Source organism: Populus alba, chromosome 14 (assembly GCF_005239225.2).
Source record: "Populus alba chromosome 14, ASM523922v2, whole genome shotgun sequence".
NCBI classification, from domain to species: Eukaryota; Viridiplantae; Streptophyta; class Magnoliopsida; order Malpighiales; family Salicaceae; genus Populus; species Populus alba.
In genome coordinates this window covers 12,524,096-12,543,087 of record NC_133297.1, presented here as the reverse complement: position 1 = coordinate 12,543,087, position 18,992 = coordinate 12,524,096, and the positions used below count along the sequence as shown (strand labels likewise).

General features: G+C 36.5%; 2 protein-coding genes across 3 annotated transcripts; both read left to right on the top strand.

The window, feature by feature from the left end:
• Positions 1-4,522: 4,522 nt before the first annotated feature.
• Positions 4,523-7,625, top strand: LOC118041697 (WAT1-related protein At1g43650). Of its 2 annotated transcripts, none has more exons than XM_035049181.2 (7): positions 4,523-4,819; positions 4,968-5,030; positions 5,180-5,257; positions 5,346-5,598; positions 5,751-5,909; positions 6,961-7,112; positions 7,304-7,625. In XM_035049181.2, the coding sequence occupies exons 1-7, from the start codon at positions 4,617-4,619 to the stop codon at positions 7,449-7,451; spliced, it is 1,056 nt and encodes a 351-aa protein (XP_034905072.1). In that variant the 5' UTR covers positions 4,523-4,616; the 3' UTR covers positions 7,452-7,625. The 2 variants fall into 2 exon arrangements, with proteins under 2 accessions (XP_034905072.1, XP_034905065.1); XM_035049174.2 differs by having other exon boundaries at positions 4,524-4,819; positions 5,141-5,257.
• Positions 7,626-12,677: 5,052 nt separating this feature from the next.
• On the top strand, positions 12,678-17,897 carry LOC118044421 (tubby-like F-box protein 8). Its single transcript, XM_035053082.2, has 6 exons — positions 12,678-13,106; positions 13,202-13,289; positions 14,030-14,488; positions 14,744-14,831; positions 15,773-15,905; positions 16,865-17,897. Exons 3-6 carry the CDS (start codon positions 14,141-14,143, stop codon positions 17,568-17,570), a joined length of 1,275 nt encoding a protein of 424 aa, XP_034908973.1. The 5' UTR covers positions 12,678-13,106; positions 13,202-13,289; positions 14,030-14,140; the 3' UTR covers positions 17,571-17,897.
• The last annotated feature ends 1,095 nt before the right edge of the window (positions 17,898-18,992 follow it).

The window sequence follows — 18,992 nt, the reverse complement described above, 5'->3', positions numbered from 1 at the left end:
GGTTAGAGGGGATTGCCGACAGGAATCTCAGTCTATCCCAACCACACACAGGATTTTGGTTCTGGTTAGAGGGGATTGCCGAAAGGAATCTCAGTCTATCCCAACCACACACAGTTTTTTTGGTTCTGGTTAGAGGGGATTGTCGACAGGAATCTCAGTCTATCCCAACCACACACAGGATTTTGGTTCTGGTTAGAGGGGATTGCCGAAAGGAATCTCAGTCTATCCCAACCACACAGGATTTTGGTTCTGGTTAGAGGGGATTGCCGAAAGCAATCTCAGTCTATCCCAACCACACACAGGATTTTGGTTCTGGTTAGAGGGGATTGCCGAAAGGAATCTCAGTCTATCCCAACCATACAGGATTTTGGTTCTGGTTAGAGGGGATTGCCGAAAGCAATCTCAGTCTATCCCAACCACACACAGGATTTTGGTTCTGGTTAGAGGGATTGCCGAAAGGAATCTCAGTCTATCCCAACCACACAGGATTTTGGTTCTGGTTAGAGGGGATTGCCGAAAGCAATCTCAGTCTATCCCAACCACACACAGGATTTTGATTCTGGTTAGAGGGGATTGCCGAAAGGAATCTCAGTCTATCCCAACCACACAAGATTTTGGTTCTGGTTAGAGGGGATTGCCGAAAGCAATCTCAGTCTATCCCAACCACACAAAGGATTTTGGTTCTGGTTAGAGGGGATTGCCGAAAGGAATCTCAGTCTATCCCAACCATACACAGAATTTTGGTTCTGGTTAGAGGGGATTGCCGAAAGGAATCTCAGTCTATCCCAACCACATAGAGGATTTTGGTTCTGGTTAGAGGGGATTGCTGAAAGGAATCTCAGTCTATCCCAACCACACAGGATTTTGGTTTTGGTTAGAGGGGATTGCCGAAAGGAATCTCAGTCTATCCAAACCACACAGGATTTTGATTATGGTTAGAGGGGATTGGCGAAAGGAATCTCAGTCTATCCTAACCACACACACATAGTATTGAAGTTTCGGGTTAAAGGGGATTGGCGAAAGGAATCTCAATTTAGCCCAACCACACACAGGACTTTGGGTCCGGTTGAAGTTTTAGGTCAATCAAATTTTGAGACGACCAGTTTCGAAAGACCAATGTTATTTTATCTTTACAACACTTACTTTGCACAAAGTTTTGCTCCGTAAGCATTGTAAAGAGGGGGGCAACTGTTGTAACCCATTTTTTTGGTCCCCACATAAAAAATAATAAAAATAAAAAAATTCAAAAAAATATATTATAAAAAAAACGCAAAACGGTGCCGTTTGGAAACGGCACCATCGTCTTCTTCCCTGCGCACGCAGAGAACAGGGGAGAAGAATTTTTCTTCTCCACTTTTCGCCGAACTTCTTTCCCGGATTTGGCGCAATAAGACGCCTACCATTCGACGCCCACTTGCCTCCTTTTTATCCATTGAACAGATAGTGCAGAGGCGGCCAACAGTGGCCGCCCCACCATTCGCCCCCCCTGTTTTCCTATAAATACAGGGGAGGGCTGCTGAAAATAAAGAAAAGAAAAGAAAAAAAAGAGAAGACCAAGAGAGGGGGAAGAGAAGAGAAGGGAGAGCAAAGAGAGGGAGAAGAGGGAGAAGAGAGGAGAGAAGGCAGAGAAGAGAAAGGAAGAAGCAGAGAAGAAAACAGAGGAGAGAGAGAAGGAAAACGCAGAGCCACCGCCGGCCACCCCACTGTCAGCGCCGCTTCATGTCGCCACCAGCAGCTCCGCCATCAACGACAGCCACCACAGGTCAGCCCTCAACCCCTTATCTCGTTTTACTGTTCATCTTCTTGCATGCAGAACGTGCACTGTGCACGTTCTGCAAGCCATGAATTAATTACCCGGTTACTGTGCATGGGCACAGTAACTGGCTAATTAATTCACTGGTTACTGTGTGCACAGTAACCCCGGTTACTATATGCACAGTAACCAGCCCATTTGGGCCTGGGCTGGGACGTCAGCCAGCCCATGTAAATGGGCCAGGTTTGGCCCACCCCATGCAATTGGGCCTGATCCGGCCCATTGTAAAAAAATAGAAAAAAATATTATTGTTTTAAAAAAATATTTATGATGTTCCCACTGTTGATTTATGTTATTTTTATTAATATCGGGTAGTATTTTTATGTCGTAAAAATACAAATCTGGTATTAAACTACCCGGTTTTTCATCAAAAACTTCCAAAAATACAAAAAAATTAAAAAAAAGGAGAAAAAATGTTTTTGTGCATACGGCCAAGTGTCTCAAAGCTAAAAAATCATATTGTATTTTTCATACACCAAAAAAAACAATGTTTTAGCATGCATTTTGGCTTTAATAACCAGTTTATTAAAGTCAAGAGAATATTGGCCAAAATTTCAAAACAACAAAAAACTTTATTTTGTTTGTCTCTTAGTATTCGAGGTATGACATTATATGTAATGCATATTCTGGATATTAATTCTTTTTTTCCGGACAATCGAACCTGGGGTATGACATTACATGTAATGCGTATTCCGAACAATTACAAACCACAACAAGACTTTAGATTTTATCAGACAAAACAATGCAGCTTACCTTAGGTAGGGCGTAGTTGGGGTGCTAATACCTTCCCTTTACGCAACCAGTCTCCGTACCCGATCTCTAAAGACCAGTTAAGGTTCCTAGTAACCAGAATACTAGGTGGCGACTCCCAGTCCATATTTTCACATATAGAGACAAGAATTCCTTGTCTCTCCTTATTTTCCAGGAATAAATATTCCGATTATTCCTTGAGGGTGGACGATCGCCGCGCCGCCGCATACGTGTGACACCAGTCATTGACTAATTCACCGTTATTTTTTCTTTTATGTTTTTTTTTTTTTAATTTTCAATATTACACTTTATAAGAATTGTGTTTAAAATCCTAGAGAAATCTGTAACATACTAATATCATAGACGGCTTATCGCATCGCGTTTCTATCCCACTGATTACAAATGATACACTCAGTGCTGGATTTTATTACTTTAGATTTACGGTTCTGAATGTAATAGAATTACTAGCTGTTTATTTTTATATTTTAAAAATATATTGTTTAAAAAATATATTTTTTATTTTTTTTTATTGTTTTTAAATTGATTTTTTTTAGTATTTTCACATCATTTTATTTTAATATATTGATATTAAAAATAATTTTTAAAAATAAAAAAATATTATTTTAATATATTTTCATATAAAAAACACTGTAGCTACCTTTTCCAACAACCTTAAAATACCGCGTCAGGACACACAGTCGACCGATAATTCATTCGTAGAATCCTTGCTGCTTGTGTTTCCTAAGCTCAATCTGGGGGGGAAAAACACGTTTTCACGACACCACCCACCCAAATCTGTTGTTCTCGTACACTTGGGTTGCTATATATTTTTATATTTTTAAGATTTATTTTTAAGATTAACATATAAAAACTATTCAAAAATAAAATTAATTTAAAATTTAAAATATAAATATAAATTTTCTTGAGAGAATGGTTGAACACCACCGCATTTTTCAAACTACTATTCATTAAAATATATTATCTTAAATACATGATCCGTTATTGAGGATGTGTTATTAGTGGTTAAATTAACCTGTTGTCCCGTACATGGGAAATTATCAGTGGATGGAAAATTATCGGTCGAAGATTAATATAAACCAAAAAACATAAAATTTGTACGGTACGAAGGCTTCTCTTTGAATATGTTCCCATCATATAAAAGCAAAAGTAGAGGGAAGATGAAAAATTATCCGTTAATTGTGTAATTATAGTTTGTTTTAAAAATATTTTTTGTGTTGAAATATATTAAAATGATATATTTTTTTAAAAAATTATTTTTAAAATCAACGCATCAAAACAATAAAAAACATATAAAAATAAATTAATATTTTTTTTTTTATGGAAAACGCTTAAGTCAAATTGAGCACTCTTATTTTTTTTTTAAAACGAATCAACTTATATAAATGACCATTAAAAGACAAAAATAGGAGTTGATATAGCAAGTATCAATAAATTAAGAAAATGCCTTGTAACAATTTTGATTTCAAAAGAACACTATTTTTGGATGATCTTGTTAATTAACTCATAATAATATATTGTATATGTGGGTGTGAGAGGTTTTATCCATTTTTCTTAATTGTTTTCGTTATTATTCCCTAGGGTGGAGCTAGAATTTTATAAGTGGGTGTGCTAATGCTAACATGAAAAAAAAAGAAGGGAAAAACAAAAACAAAAAGGTAAATCTGTAGTTATAATAAATGAAAGGTCATACGGATCGATGACACATAATTCAGGGGGCTGCAAAATTCGGGTTTCTATGGCATAAGTCTCAAAAGATATGATTAAAAATATCAGGACAAAAATGTAAATTACAAGTAGTTTTGCCCCCGCTGTCTGGGGCATAGCCTCCTCCGGGCTCGACCAATAGCATGGTTCATCTAGACTAACACAACAACCCTGTTGTATGCCAACCCCACATTTTTGCTTTATTTATCCAGAGAAAATGTGGAATTATGAAACTAAAGATTGATTCCACTGCAACGCTTCCCCCTATATATTGAACGGCTTCCCAGACCAAATTAATCGTCCCAAACCAGACCAGAGACAGTGCGCCATGAAGAGTTTGCGTGGTTGTCTAAATGCCGTGGAGAACTATAAGCCTTACGTTGCAATGATCTTTGTACAATTTGTGTATGCAGGCATGGCTTTGTTCTCCAAGGCTGCAATTTCTAAAGGGATGAATTCTCTTGTCTTTGTCGTTTATCGCCAAGCTTTCGCCTCAGTTTCTTTGGCTCCATTAGCTTTCTTTCTTGAAAGGTCTTCTACATGTGAACACTTTAGTCTTGAATCACTCCCTCGGTTACTTTATAACAAAATATAAGCCTCCCAACTGATTCTTTTCGTTGATGTTATTATTATTATTATTATTATTATTATTTATGGACGTCTTCTGCTGATTCTGCAGAAAGGAGGGTGCTCCCCTGTCGTGGAGCTTACTTTTCAAGATTTTTTTGGTTTCCTTGTGTGGGTATGGACTTCGTATTTTGGTTTCTAGCTATGAAGATTGTCTTATTTATCACTCTTGTATTACAAAATCTGCTTCCGATTACCACTAAGTCATGTATACAAAATTTTCAGAGTTACTATGAGCTTGAACCTCTACTATATTGCAATCAGATATACCACTGCAACATTTGCTGCTGCATCTACAAACACAATTCCTGCCATTACATTTGTCATGGCAGCCTTATTGAGGTACCCTGTTTTCTATATCTTAACTAGTCTCGTGTGCTTAATTTAGCCGAACATAGATACAATAACATGTGATTTTTAAATATTTCAGGATGGAAAGCATTTCCATAAAACATTTGCATGGAATTGCCAAGGTGCTGGGTTCTGTTATATGTGTTTCTGGAGTGCTAGTGTTTGCTTTTGTTAAGGGGCCTCCCGTAAACTTTATGAATTGGTACCCATCCAATGATCACAAGCAAGTTCAAGATTCATCAAAAACTTGTTGCTCCAGAGAGGAGAGGATAAAAGGTTCTCTTATCATGATCTCAGCAAATACGCTTTGGTCTCTGTGGCTTGTTTTGCAGGTTAATTCTTGTTCATCCAACCTCTCAATCCTCTTATCATGATCTCCCTTCGGTCTCTTACTTGTCTGTTTTCTTCTTCTTTTCTTTTACGTACTTCACTCGATCTGTTTATTTTTCTTCTCTGTTGTAACTCTTGGTGTTGTGGGCGTTAGGGTCCCATTGTCAAGCAATACCCAGCAAAACTACGCCTTACCACTCTACAATGCGTGTTTAGCTGCATACAGTCAGCCTTTTGGGCCTTTGCGGTGGAGAGGAACCCTTCAGCCTGGAAGCTCGGCTGGGATCTTAAACTTCTGTCGGTTGCCTACTGTGTACGTCCATTTCATCATCAAACTTGAAGACACGTGATCGTTGCATTACAAAATGAAAAGGATAAAAATAATAAATTTAAATTTGTCTACGACCCTAAACATTCCATTTTTTCTCAACAATATCTTTCTTTGAACCAGAGGCAGAAGCATGTGGCATGCATACTAGAGGCCTTGTGGTTCGATGTGTTCATACTATTGATACATGCTATTTAGATATGGTTAAAATCAAAATAACCTTGTCGTTAGTAATATTATTCGATTTGAAAACTGGGAAAACACTAGGCAATAACGATGCCCTAAACTTTAGAGATCCTGTGGTCCAATTTCTGTCAACTTCCTCCATTACAAAACATCTACTTCATGAGCAGTATGTTTCAATGTGCAACACAGTAAATATATAATTTTTAAGTATTTTTTTTCTAAAACCTAGAAAAACACTCTATGCTTTCATTTATGGTTGGAGTTGTTAGTTTTAGCTAGGGTTATAAAGTATTCGTGTTAGGTAATACTCAAACACCTGGAAGTGTTTCTATGTTTATGGTTTTTGGCTTGTGACTTCCATTATAGTTTTAGAAGTAGCTTTTGAGTTTTCACCAAATACCTTTCCAACACTTTCCTCATAATAATTGTCCGCCTTTTTTTCTTCCTTCTCATCAGTTGCAAATATCCCACCTGATATGCTCCTAACTTTCTCCAACAATCTGCTCCAATTAGATAAAAATCTAAACCTGTCAAATCAGATCCTTTCTTCTCAGCTGCAAATATCCAATTACGTTATTTCGAAATGGAAAGTCGAAGAATTCTGCTCCAAATATGTCATGTGCAGTTTCCTAGCCTCCCGAATAATATCGGAATGTGTTTCTCTCTCTCTGTTTTTCCTTCTTTTCTTTTTATTTCGAGAATAGAAAGTCGCATTCAATCACCCATCATGGTGCAATATTTGGTTTGATGGCTATTGAGATATTGCTCCCAATCATATCATACATGATGTTATATGCGCGTGTAAAAATGCACTACACACAAAAACCTGACTTTCAAGTGAAAATGGCAGGGTATAATTGTCACTGGAATTTCTTTCTGGCTGCAAGTATGGGTGATAGAGAAGAAAGGACCACTTTTCACATCAATGTTCACTCCGTTGGCACTGATTATAACAGCAATTTTCTCAGCATTCTTGTGGCAAGAAACCCTTCATTGGGGAAGGTCTAACCCTTGTACTTTTTCTGGACACTATTATTTTTAGTTTTTTTATATAATCTGGAGACTATCAGGATACGGTCAAAGTTTTTTATTATATGATTGTTACCCTCTCTCTCTTGCCCCCTTATTGGAGTGCAATGAGATCATATCGATTAGCCCGTGACATTTGACAAGGTCCTTGTTCTTTATGGCAGTGCTGGTGGGGATGTTTTGTTGATGGGTGGGCTTTATTGTGTATTATGGGGCAAGAAGAGAGAAGAAGACAGGAAAAGCGTAACAACAGATGAACAGAATACGGAAACTAAAGAGAAAATCACTCTGGAGTGCATTACCAGTCACTGAGTGATGGGATGTTCATGTTGCAGGTGAGTTTCAAGCATAGGATTCCCAGTTCCCACGGTGAGGTTTTGATCCTGAATCCTAAAAGATCATCATCCCATTGTAGTTTCCCTTTATAAAAACCGAGTTTATGGCTTGTACACGGGTTTTTGTTTTTTAATTTTCTGTTTTTTGTTTCTTGCAATCATGCATATATATTTTATTATGCTGAGAAAAATAGCCCGTAGTTCCGATGATTTTATTGGATCAGTGCCCAAATCCTAAAACAAATGAGGTTTTAAATAGGAAATGTTCACTAATCTCTGGAGTGGCCAATCCCTTGTCAAGTAATGCAATGGCCAGGCCAAAAAAGGAGAGGCAGTCGGTGAAAAAGCTGTCTTTAAAGTTTAATCGGAGAAAAAGTTGCTGATGCGAAGATGACAGAGAAAATCACGTTTGTAAAAGAGACGAACAGTAATATTTTTTGGGCTGATTCCGAGATATGAATGTCCTTGATTATGGTTTCCACGTCCACCACCTATCCATGAGAGTGCAAAGGCAAATACTATTCTCCTAATTTAATATATTGTTTTTTTAAATAATTTTTATTTAAAAATATATAAAATAATATCTTTTTTATTTTTAAAAATTTATTTTTATATCAATATATCAAAACACCAACAACATTTAATTTAAAACAAAAAATTAAAAAAATTATTTTTTATTAAAAATACTTTTAAAATTAAAAAAAAAAAATAAAGTAATATTTATCGTTTGCATGCGGGGAGGATTCGGATGTGTGTCGATAACATCAATTGGCTATGCACTTTTTGTGGTAAGATGATAGGATTAAAATAAAAGTATATTAAGACTGTGGCCTCACGGACGAAGATTTTAGGCATTAATGGGGGCATTTTGTCCTCCCGCGAGCACTTTTTGTGTCCAATTATCTAAAATTTCAATATAGTGCTATAAAATAAAATTAGTAAAATATAACACTCTAAAAACAATTAAGTTTACTTTTATTAATATAGTTAGCAAAATTCTTACAAAAACACTATGTATCCAACGTAATGCAAGAGAAGAACCTAAAAGCAATTCAGCTTACCAAAAAGTTTGTCAACGGTTACCAAACTCCCATCTGCATTAGTCTTAACAATTTAATTAAGTTTTTAAACCTTCTTTGAAAACTAGAACTGAAGTCATTGTCTTTATCTACTCATTTACTGTATAAATTAGACAAGATCGAGAGTCTCCAGCTCTGGATCCCAGAGCCTTCATAATTGATTAATCATAACATTAATCTGTGAATATCTCTCATATTTATTGTGTAAATATGTAAGTTGCCTGGATTTAATTACACAACTATTGTTTAGTGGGGTTTTTTATTTCAAAGAAAAGAAAAGAAAGTCGACTCGGGCGTGCTGGTCAATAACTATTTCAGTGCGTTTTGATGCAATGTAGACCCCAAATAGCATGAATTTCAAGAACTCCATTAGGCATTCAAGAGCCATATATAGACTTTTGGCAATTCGATAGCTACAAAGTACCAACACTAGTGCTCGATTCCAATAATCCATTCTTCTTAAATTATATATAATGATTAGAATTCAGATCTTCTAGTAAACATATATTAAATGAATCTGGACCACCATCAATCACAGAACATATATTAAAGAAAGTCAAGGCACTCGCAACAACTCGAAGCATGCACTCGATCATAAATCATCCTCGAGAGTTAAGATTCCTCGCCAAAACTGTCTTGTTCAGGAGATTACCAAATTCGATTGACGCAAGTTTGTTGGGATTTTAATATTCTTACCCTGTTTTTTTTTTTGTTTTCTTAGACATAGCATCATTAAATTGATCGGTTCCTAAGTACCAAAAGATACATAAACGTGTAATTGACAAGCAAGTGTCATGAGCATGCTTTGCTTCTTTCTTTCCTTAGTCTAACCACGACAATCACAAGTGAAAAAACGCAGCTCGCGACATAGCATTCAATATAGATATGATGATTAAAGGGCTTTTGTGCTCTTTTTTTATCTTCATTAGTTGAAGAATGGCGTAGAGAAATCTACAATCTTAACAACCACACTTATTACTTTAATTCCAATGATAGATTAATAATTAATACGCCATCTACCGTCACTTGTGGAGTCATAATTAATATCCCTTGCTCCTTCAAAGGCAAGATACAATCCGCTTCCTTGTAATGAATAATGGTTGATTTCATGCATAGATTTCTACCACAAGATAACATAATTTTAGCTAAACTTCTAACCACTTGTCACTCGCTGTTCTCCAATCAACACTGCTTCTAAATATATATTTTTTTGTCTCCCCTTCCTGGCATCGCGTCTACCAAGTCACCTAACAGTTTACCCATCACCTGTTTTATTTCATTTTCTCGAATTAACAGCTGCCAAGTGTGAATATATTCCACGTGTCAGTCTTGTTGTAGATAAAATCGACCTAACCTGCAATCTATGACTTTTATGATAAGGTTCACGGATTTTTCTCAGAAATCATATGCAAAGCACCCGTGTCTATCACATATCGTCATTGGTGTTAGTTTTATAATCACCACTATATATCCAGTCTATAAATTCCCTCTGTCCTTTATTATCATTATCATTATCATTATCATTTAGTTGTCTGGCCAAATTTATGATTACAACTGTTCATGTGATATCACAGAGAGTAGGTTGCCTTATAAGGGTCGCCCCAGCGACCCCACCTGACACCTCCACCTTATTTTCTTCATAAATCATAATTAATCTGTGTGATTAAAACTGGCTTCCATAATCATCAACTTATTTTCTTCAGTCAAGGGCATTGGAAATGAGACAGGCTCAAAATACAAAAACATTTCTTCTGTTATCTGTTGCCCTTTCATCTGTTATTTTACTCCAAGTCCCCAGATTTTGTTAGGATCTTGATCCTGCTAAGACAAAAGTGGCCTCTCGAATTAATCAAGTCGCGATAGCATGGCATGCTTCTGCACTGTATAAAAAAGTCAGATAATTCACTGCTTCGTTTTTTTTTGGGTCTCTATATAGTTGACGCGCATTCATCTTGGCAAGGAAAATAACTAGCAAATCTTAGAGCAATTCGCTTGATTGGTCATCTCGCTAGTACAAGTTCTTGTCTGGTTTATTATTCTTATTTCTGCTAAATAAAAGAACCTTTTTCTCCTTTTTTTAACATGACAGAGAAATAAAATGTGATTTCAGCCGACTCTGGTTTTCCTACTGGCCAGTGATAGTACTAGCGTGCAGAATTAATGTATTTGGTTTAATTTTTTCCCCTAACATATACCAAATTTCTGATGTGGTTGCGGGTAAAAATTGCTGCAATTGCAGGTAGAGATTAATAAGAGATCTTATAATAGTACTGAGTACTGACCGGTATATATAAGATCTCAACGCAATCTGCAGCATATCATTTGGCCGGCGATTTAAAGGGGTCCATCAGTGACATTACTAATTATTTAAGTATTGCAAGTTTGTGTTCGTGAAGGGATCTTTTTTCTCAGCATAGATTCTCTTATTATGGACAAAATCATGGCATGCCATTAAGACTAAGTTACAGTTGTTTTTGAAACTGCGATATCAAATTTGATGTTTTTTTTAATGTTTTTAATATAAAAAAATATTTTAATATATCTTGAAAAGTACCATGTACATATTGGTATTTATAAATTCTTTTTGCACTCGGAGATATATCACCACCTTTCCTAGCAATCTCAGGTAGAGAAATTTTAACCCCCTCTCGTTTTTTCTCCTTTTCCTGTATGCATTTTTCTCATGTAAAATAAGAATCAATAAGTATTCTTGAAACAAGGTAATTTATCATTAGTTTCTTCCAGTTCAGCTATATAAAATGACGGATAATCTTTTATACCAATCCGAATTCACCATAATATGCATACGTACGATATATATCACAGTAAAGGAAAAACCTTAAACAACATCGATAGAGTTGCTAATCTAGAGTATTTTTCTGCTATAACATAGGTGAAACAAACTAAAATCAAGCCGAGAATAAAAGAATAAAACAAATATCAAGGCATGGATTTTGATAGTCGCGTAGGGGGTAAAATATACTTGCCAGTTGCCATGACTGTATCAAGACTCAAAAGGAAAAAAAACGTGTTCACACTTCAGATGTAAAAAGATTCTAGCTTTCATCGGATCCGTCTTCTCCAAGATCCCAACGCTCTCCAAGTCAAAAAAAGGCAGCCACAAATGTCAATGGGTTGCCTTGAATGTGTTCATAACGGATGGGACTGGTTTGTTCTGGAACAAATAATTAGAATCCGAATTCTTGAACGATGTATTTCCTGCTAATTAGGTTTGTTTGCAAAAAGAAAAGAAACTAAGTAAAAAACGAAAGCTCACCAAAGACGTTCAGGCATTGAAAGCATGGCTGCAAATAAAATCCTTACGAGAGTTTACGTTACTTCTCCCGGGTTCCAAACTCCCAACCATGTCTCAAGAGATAAGTATATTCTAGGATTATGAGCCAAAATAATTATTACTCTTCTTTTTCCTCTCTTTTTTTTTGGTAGCAAGCAAGCAAAATAAATAAAAAATCAAGCATAGCTTGCAAATAATACAAATAAAAAAAAATATAATCTACACTTATAGGTTTTGCAATAACTACATATATACGTCTATAAAACTTGCAACCATTCTCATTCTCAAAGACAATTATTTATTTCATATAAACATGATTGTATTCTATATTCAAGTTTCTATGTTTCAAATGCTTAAATATTTTAGATTTTTTTAGTAGTAAGAAAATAAAATCAAACAAAAGAAAGATATATATATCTATATATATATATATATATATTTTAATAATTCACCCGTCGCTTTATCTTTTATTTTCTAAACTAGTGATTTATTTGTAATTCATTATTTTAAACACCAAGCATGATGAACGAGAACTGGATAAAGCAAGTGACATCCATACCTTATCCCTCTGTTCATCATATAAAAATATTTGTAAAGCACATATAAAGAATATACTAACATGGTGAAATTTCATTGATATTTCATCTGGGCCGCATTGACCAAGACATCAGCACATGAATCTAATCAACATCGTTAAACAAATACAGGGACGAAGGAATGGATTTGGTCGAAAGCTAAGGGTCAACTGTTATCGAGGACCAAAATTATAGTTTCGCAAAAGATAAAAAGCCACAGCATTATACAAATAATTTACAGAGCTAAATCAAATAAAGGTGCTCCTCAACATTCAACAACGAGGAAACATCATAAAAAGAATAGTGAAGCCAACTCTGTTTTTTATGCAAGTTCTTGTGAACTTCATTTAATCAAATTTCAGGTCCGCCCTAGAGAGAGAAACAAGATAGATGGAGAGAGAACGTGTTGTAAAGCGAAGGATCTGACACACAAGCGGAAGAGCAGTGAGCTATCATGCTCCACAGCCTGCACTTCTACTTCTCTGTCTCCTTTTCATCTCCAAGATCTGTTTCTTAGATTCGGAGATTTTTCTGTTTGTTTCTTGTTAAAGTCCCCAATAAAAGTCTAAATTCCGAGTCTTTGACAGGAATTATTAGGACCCATTTCCTCTTCCTGTCTTTATAGCTGATGAAGGGTTGGGACAGTCAAATCTTTTTTTTGCTGTGATTTTTTAACATTTTAGGTTAGTGGATTGTTAAATTTTGAACTTTTTGTTTATGATTTAAACATTTGGAAATTTGGTGAATGGGTGAGGTTAAAGGGTTGTTTCTGTTGCAGAGTTTGTGTGAAAAAGTCCTGATCTTTGCTGATCGGTGAAGATGAAGATGAAAAGTGGAAGAATGGATATTTGATTGTGGTATAAAAGGTTAGTTTTTTTTTTTTTCAACTGAAATGTCTAGCGTCAGTTCAGACACGTTAGAATTTCAGTCCTATAATATTCATTTCACATTTATAAAACAAATTAAGACAAAAGGATGAAGCTAAGAAGTTAAAGACATCATTCCTCAGCGTATTGCTAAATACTCGATAAACTGATAAAACTCTAGTTTTTTTTTTTTTTTCTATCATTTGTTTTTTAAGAATATTTTCTGTTTTTTTTTTTTTTTTAATCAGATAAACTTTAGAAGCTTGGGTTGAGGCTTGGTTCTTGTTGTAGATAATATCTAGAAGAACTTAACCAAGAAAAAATGGTTGAACTAAGCTTAAGACCCGGTTGAAGGGGTTTTTTTTATATATAAATATGGTGTTGGAGTTATGGTTCACTCTTATCTTATAAGATTCAAAGTTTTTCATAATGCAGAAGGTTAGAATATGACTTAATTGGAAAATGGGTTTGCTTCCTTTTTATGAAGATTCTTAATGTGTGCAAGAGTGTCATGAATAGTAAATTAAATTCGAACCGATTGCAATTTTGATTTAAAGATTAGTTTAAAACCCGGAAAAGATGTCTAGTAGTTTAGGTGCTTTTGGTGAGTCTTTTCTTTTATAGGAATCTGCTTAACTTGCTTTGTGCTTTTCGCTTGTCTGTCTTCTTTCGCCATCCTTTTTCGGTGATATGCATTGCTGTTATAGCTGGAATGTAAAACAGTTTTTGTTGCTTTGCAGTTGTGCACGCGTGCTATGGTTTGTGGTCATTCATAGACTTGAGTGTAAATATATTTTATGCAACCACATTGAAGTGAATATCAACTTAAGTCTGCAAGTGTATTAGATAAAATGTCATTCCGAAGTATAGTTCGTGACATGAGGGATGGGTTTGGGAGTTTGTCAAGGCGGAGTTTTGAGGTGAGGCTGCCAGGTCATCTCAGAGGGAAATCTCATGGCTCAGCTTGTGAGTTGCAAGACCAGCCTGTGGTCATCCAGAATAGTCGTTGGGCTGGTCTTCCTCCTGAGTTACTACAGGATGTGATCAGGAGGTTGGAGGCTAGCGAGAGCACATGGCCATCTCGTAAGCATGTTGTTGCTTGTGCTTCCGTGTGCAGGGCTTGGAGGGAAATGTGTAAAGAAATTGTTAGAAGTCCAGAGTTCAGTGGGAAGATCACTTTCCCAGTATCCCTAAAGCAGGTGAGATCCTTGCTTGCTTTTTTTCCCCCCGTCTATAATAACCTTTTGGGTTGAACTTCCACTCCATTATCTTTATCTCTTATCAATATTTGAAGAAATTTTTATAATGTTCAGTGCATGTAATAGGTTTCCATATCTGCAAGACGTTCACCTGAGCGTTAACTCGTGGATGTAAATATTTATTGGCATCAAGAAAGGATTTTGTATGTTTCAAAATGATAATTGATAAAATTCTCTTTTGTTATCCATTCACAGCCAGGGTCCAGGGATGGAACTATCCAGTGCTTCATAAAGAGGGACAAATCAAACTTAACTTACCATCTTTTCCTTTGCCTTAGCCCTGGTGAGCTTCTTTCACTGACATTTTTGCTGATTGTCACTTATTTTTGTAGGACCTGCTTTATTTCTAATACAAATGTAAATGGATAATTTACTGTCTCCAGTTTCTTTTCATCAAAGTATTTCCCTGCTGTAATGCATAGCTCTACTGTTCATTCTTCCTGAGAATGAATATTATGTTTCGTGCAGTTTTCCAAATTGACCAGCTAGAAGGATGGTTCTTTCTGTTTTTTAGTAATTTATTTTCTATATCGGGAAGAAACCAGCATGGTTGTTGCAAGTTTTATCAGCAATCCAAATGTTTTCTGATGTGCATTTGTTGTCCTCTCTCTCTCTCTCTCTCTCTCTCTCACACACACACACACACACGCAGGCACGCGCGCAGGCTCACACTCACTGACACTCATAAATACATGTCCAAGAGCTCACTGTAATTATGTGTTCAAGCACATTGTAAATCTTCTTAACTGAATGTTTGTGACAAAGTAATATCATTTTGTATTATCTCTGTTAAACGTGTCTTGCATCCTCTGAAAGTTTTTTATGGAATGACCAGTTGCTCTTATTTACAATGAGTTTGTGCATGTAACTCGCACTTCGATCTTTTGAAAAGGAAGTTTCTTATTGCCAAAAGATGCAGTTAGGTCTTCCTAGGAAGCACATTTCTATCTTAATGGATACGAATGAGTACGTTCCTTGAAATAGCTGTTCAACATTCTTGTGAATCTCGTATCTTTTGGAAGCTATGTCCACTGTGAATGCTGTTGTAAACATCCCTTTGAGATTTCTTGGATAGTTTCTTTTTTCTTTTCTCTTTTACCAGTTATTTCATATTCAATCCAAGTTATCAGTTCCTAAAGATGATATTTTTCTACAGTTTTCCCAATCTTCTATATTGTTCTATACAATACGAATATGTTGGTGATTAGTGACATGCCTATGCAGCTTTGCTTGTTGAAAATGGGAAATTTCTTCTGTCTGCAAAACGCACACGGAGAACTACATGCACGGAGTATGTTATCTCCATGGATGCAGATAATGTATCAAGATCAAGTAGCACATATATTGGAAAACTGAGGTGAGAGTTGATTTCATGACCAATATTTACTTGCTGAAGTCCTGAACTTGGGACAATTTCCTTTTCTGACATGAAGATTGAATATACCTAAACATTTCATATGAGTGCCAATGAGCTGTAGCTCAGTTGGCACAAGTGTCCCCCTACCTTGGGAGATCTAGAGTTTGAACCTCTCCTTTGTAACTAAAAAAACAATTCATGGGTTCCAAGCTCTCTTCATTCAAGCATAGCAATCCCTCAAGAGCTGATATAGTATAGCATTAACGACTACCTCTCATTATCTACAAGACAAGGTGTACTTGTTGCCCAGTCATGTGATCCAAACCTTTTTTTTTTTGTATATCTGAACTTGAACTTTTCATTATTTTAATTGAAATATACTGTGTGTTTATGTTATAGGAATTAGTGTTTGTGTCCCGCATTCTAGCTGTGTGGACTAAATATTTATATGGTATTATAAAATTAGCAATCACTTTCTTCTGTCCTCTCATAAGTACCTGGAACTAGGTTACAAATTAGGGTGGTAGTTTTTATCTAGTCTGGTTAGAGCTCTGTTTCTTCATTTGAAGGTGTGATGCTTGTTTTCTCTTCTGATGCCAGAAGGATGTAATGGTCATGGTGATGGTTTTTCATTTATCATTTACTGCTATAGCTTGGTCAATGATTTTTAAGATGAAGAGTTGTGAACTTGTACTGTTCTTAGGAGGTCGTGGTAGTTTGTTTCTGATGGTTGATATTAATTGCGTGATGTGAGTCATATGCAAGGGCTTGTTAGGCATTCAAGGTGGTGTTTTTAACGCTTCCATCTATGGATATCTTTATGGCAAGGTTTGCAATGACTGCACTCGGAACATTGATATGTGATTGCTGATGTCAGATGAACTTGGATGAGATAGTTGGTTTGCAATTTTTTGTTGTGTCAGAAGATGTGTTTGAGATGCTAATTGTTTTTGTTTCAGGTCAAATTTTTTGGGTACAAAGTTCATAATTTATGACACACAGCCTCTATACAACAATGCTCAGCTTGCACCACCTGGTCGAAGCCGCAGGTTCTGCTCAAAGAAAGTTTCCCCAAAGGTCCCTACAGGCAGCTATAACATTGCTCAGGTTGCATATGAGCTGAATGTGCTTGGCACCAGGGGTCCACGGAGGATGCACTGCACCATGCACTCAATCCCTGCGTTGTCCCTTGAGCCAGGTGGTTGTGTCCCAGGCCAGCCTGAGCTCCTCCCACGCTGCCTTGAAGACTCTTTTAGGAGCATTTCCTTTTCTAAATCAATTGACAATTCAACTGAGTTTAGCAGTTCACGTTTTTCTGACATTGTTGGTCCTCGAGAAGAAGATGAAGAGGGAAAGGAGAGACCACTTGTTCTCCGAAACAAGGCACCAAGATGGCACGAACAGTTGCAGTGTTGGTGCCTGAATTTCCGTGGGAGAGTGACAGTTGCCTCAGTCAAGAATTTCCAGCTTATTGCCGCAACACAACCTGCTGCTGGTGCACCAACACCATCACAGCCTGCTCAGTCTGATCATGACAAGATCATTCTTCAATTTGGTAAGGTTGGCAAGGATATGTTCACCATGGATTACCGGTATCCTTTGTCTGCTTTTCAGGCTTTTGCAATCTGCTTGAGCAGCTTTGACACTAAATTGGCTTGTGAATAAAAAAAGAAAATGGCATCAACTATAGAACATTTAATTGGTAAGGTATCTCTTTTAGGGCTTTCTAGGATGGTGGTTGCAGTTGTTGTATGCAGTCACTGTACACAAGTCCTGGTCGACTGAAAAGTGCAGAACGTCTGCTCTCATTGGAGGGGTCTTTCCTTTGTCACCCTTCTCTTTGTTTCAGTTGGATTGGTCTGCTTTGAATGATTCCATCATGTTTCTATCCTGCTATTGTTAAAACTCTGTTGTAATATGACAAAAAAAACATGTTTGAACATGTCTAATCATCAAGGAATTCGACAGTCGAGGGCATGCATTCTGGGATGAGATGCTAGGGTATCTTGGTCACGCAAATTTATTCTCTGCTTTTATAATGGAATTAAATGAAGTTCCATGAATTAAAGCTCATCAATGCCCAGTACTGACACTGTTCTCCGCCAAATGAGACGAGCAGTTAGGGTTAGGCTAACATGGCCAGGCCACGAGCCAGATAGTGGCGTGGTGTACCAGCTCTGAGCAGCTGCTGCTTTTGAAAGGGCTGGCTGCTACCGCCGCAAACTGCAGCTAGTAAATGATGGTTAAATTTGTCACTTGCCGGTATCTTTCTTTGCCCGAACCAGGGTACGCGAGAACCACATCTGTACTTTCGGCTGCCTGCCAGCCTTTTTCCCCATACTGTGCGGTGGCGACTGATATTCGTCCTGAAAACTCAAGTTAAATGGATGAGACTAGCAATTTGTCCCGGAAACGGACAACCTGCCTGCTTTTCTGCTATTGTAGCTTCACGGACATCCATTTGGCTGTACACGACGACAAATACCTAGCAGTTGAATAGATCAGCCTGGCAGGTCGAACTCGAGATCTAAATCCTAGCTCATGACAAGTGACTCGATAAAATCTGGTTAATTTAATTAATTTGATTTATGATTTAATTTGACCCCCTAAATCTAATTATGACTAATGTTAATATTAAAAAAATTATATAAAAGAGAGAACAAAATGAAGTCTTCATAAATAAGTTGATATAGTAATTCAATGATTCCAGCTCTTTCAAATTAGTTTCTAAACCGAGTTTAACATGTTTACAACAATATTTTTAAACCAACCATAACTGGACCGCGGTTTTAATAAGCTTCCCGGTTCAAGACATTACAGACCATCAATATTATATATGTTAAAAAAAAACTAGACATTCCGAGGATATATATATTTTCCATTTTAAACGAGCTTCGAGCTTAAAGAATCTTCAGATCATCTCTATCAAAAACGGGGGGGTGGTCTGATCTTCAGATCATCATACTAAAATTGTTGGTTAAGGTTTGCAAGTAAAAATATGAAGATCGAAACAAAACACGATCCTGTTAGTAGTCATCGATTACTAGGTGCAGTCATATTTTTGTTATTCTTCGTGCTATCTTATAT

Excerpts from the sequence above, each read along its gene's own strand:
- LOC118041697 (XM_035049174.2), top strand. The coding sequence starts at position 4,617 with ATGAAGAGTTTGCGTGGTTGTCTAAATGCCGTGGAGAACTATAAGCCT. Across the intron at positions 4,820-4,967 it reads TTAGCTTTCTTTCTTGAAAG|AAAGGAGGGTGCTCCCCTGT; the intron begins GTCTTCTACATG and ends CTGATTCTGCAG. Across the intron at positions 7,113-7,303 it reads GAAACCCTTCATTGGGGAAG|TGCTGGTGGGGATGTTTTGT; the intron begins GTCTAACCCTTG and ends TCTTTATGGCAG.
- LOC118044421 (XM_035053082.2), top strand. The coding sequence starts at position 14,141 with ATGTCATTCCGAAGTATAGTTCGTGACATGAGGGATGGGTTTGGGAGT. Across the intron at positions 14,832-15,772 it reads TTTCCTTTGCCTTAGCCCTG|CTTTGCTTGTTGAAAATGGG; the intron begins GTGAGCTTCTTT and ends ATGCCTATGCAG. Across the intron at positions 15,906-16,864 it reads ACATATATTGGAAAACTGAG|GTCAAATTTTTTGGGTACAA; the intron begins GTGAGAGTTGAT and ends TTTTTGTTTCAG.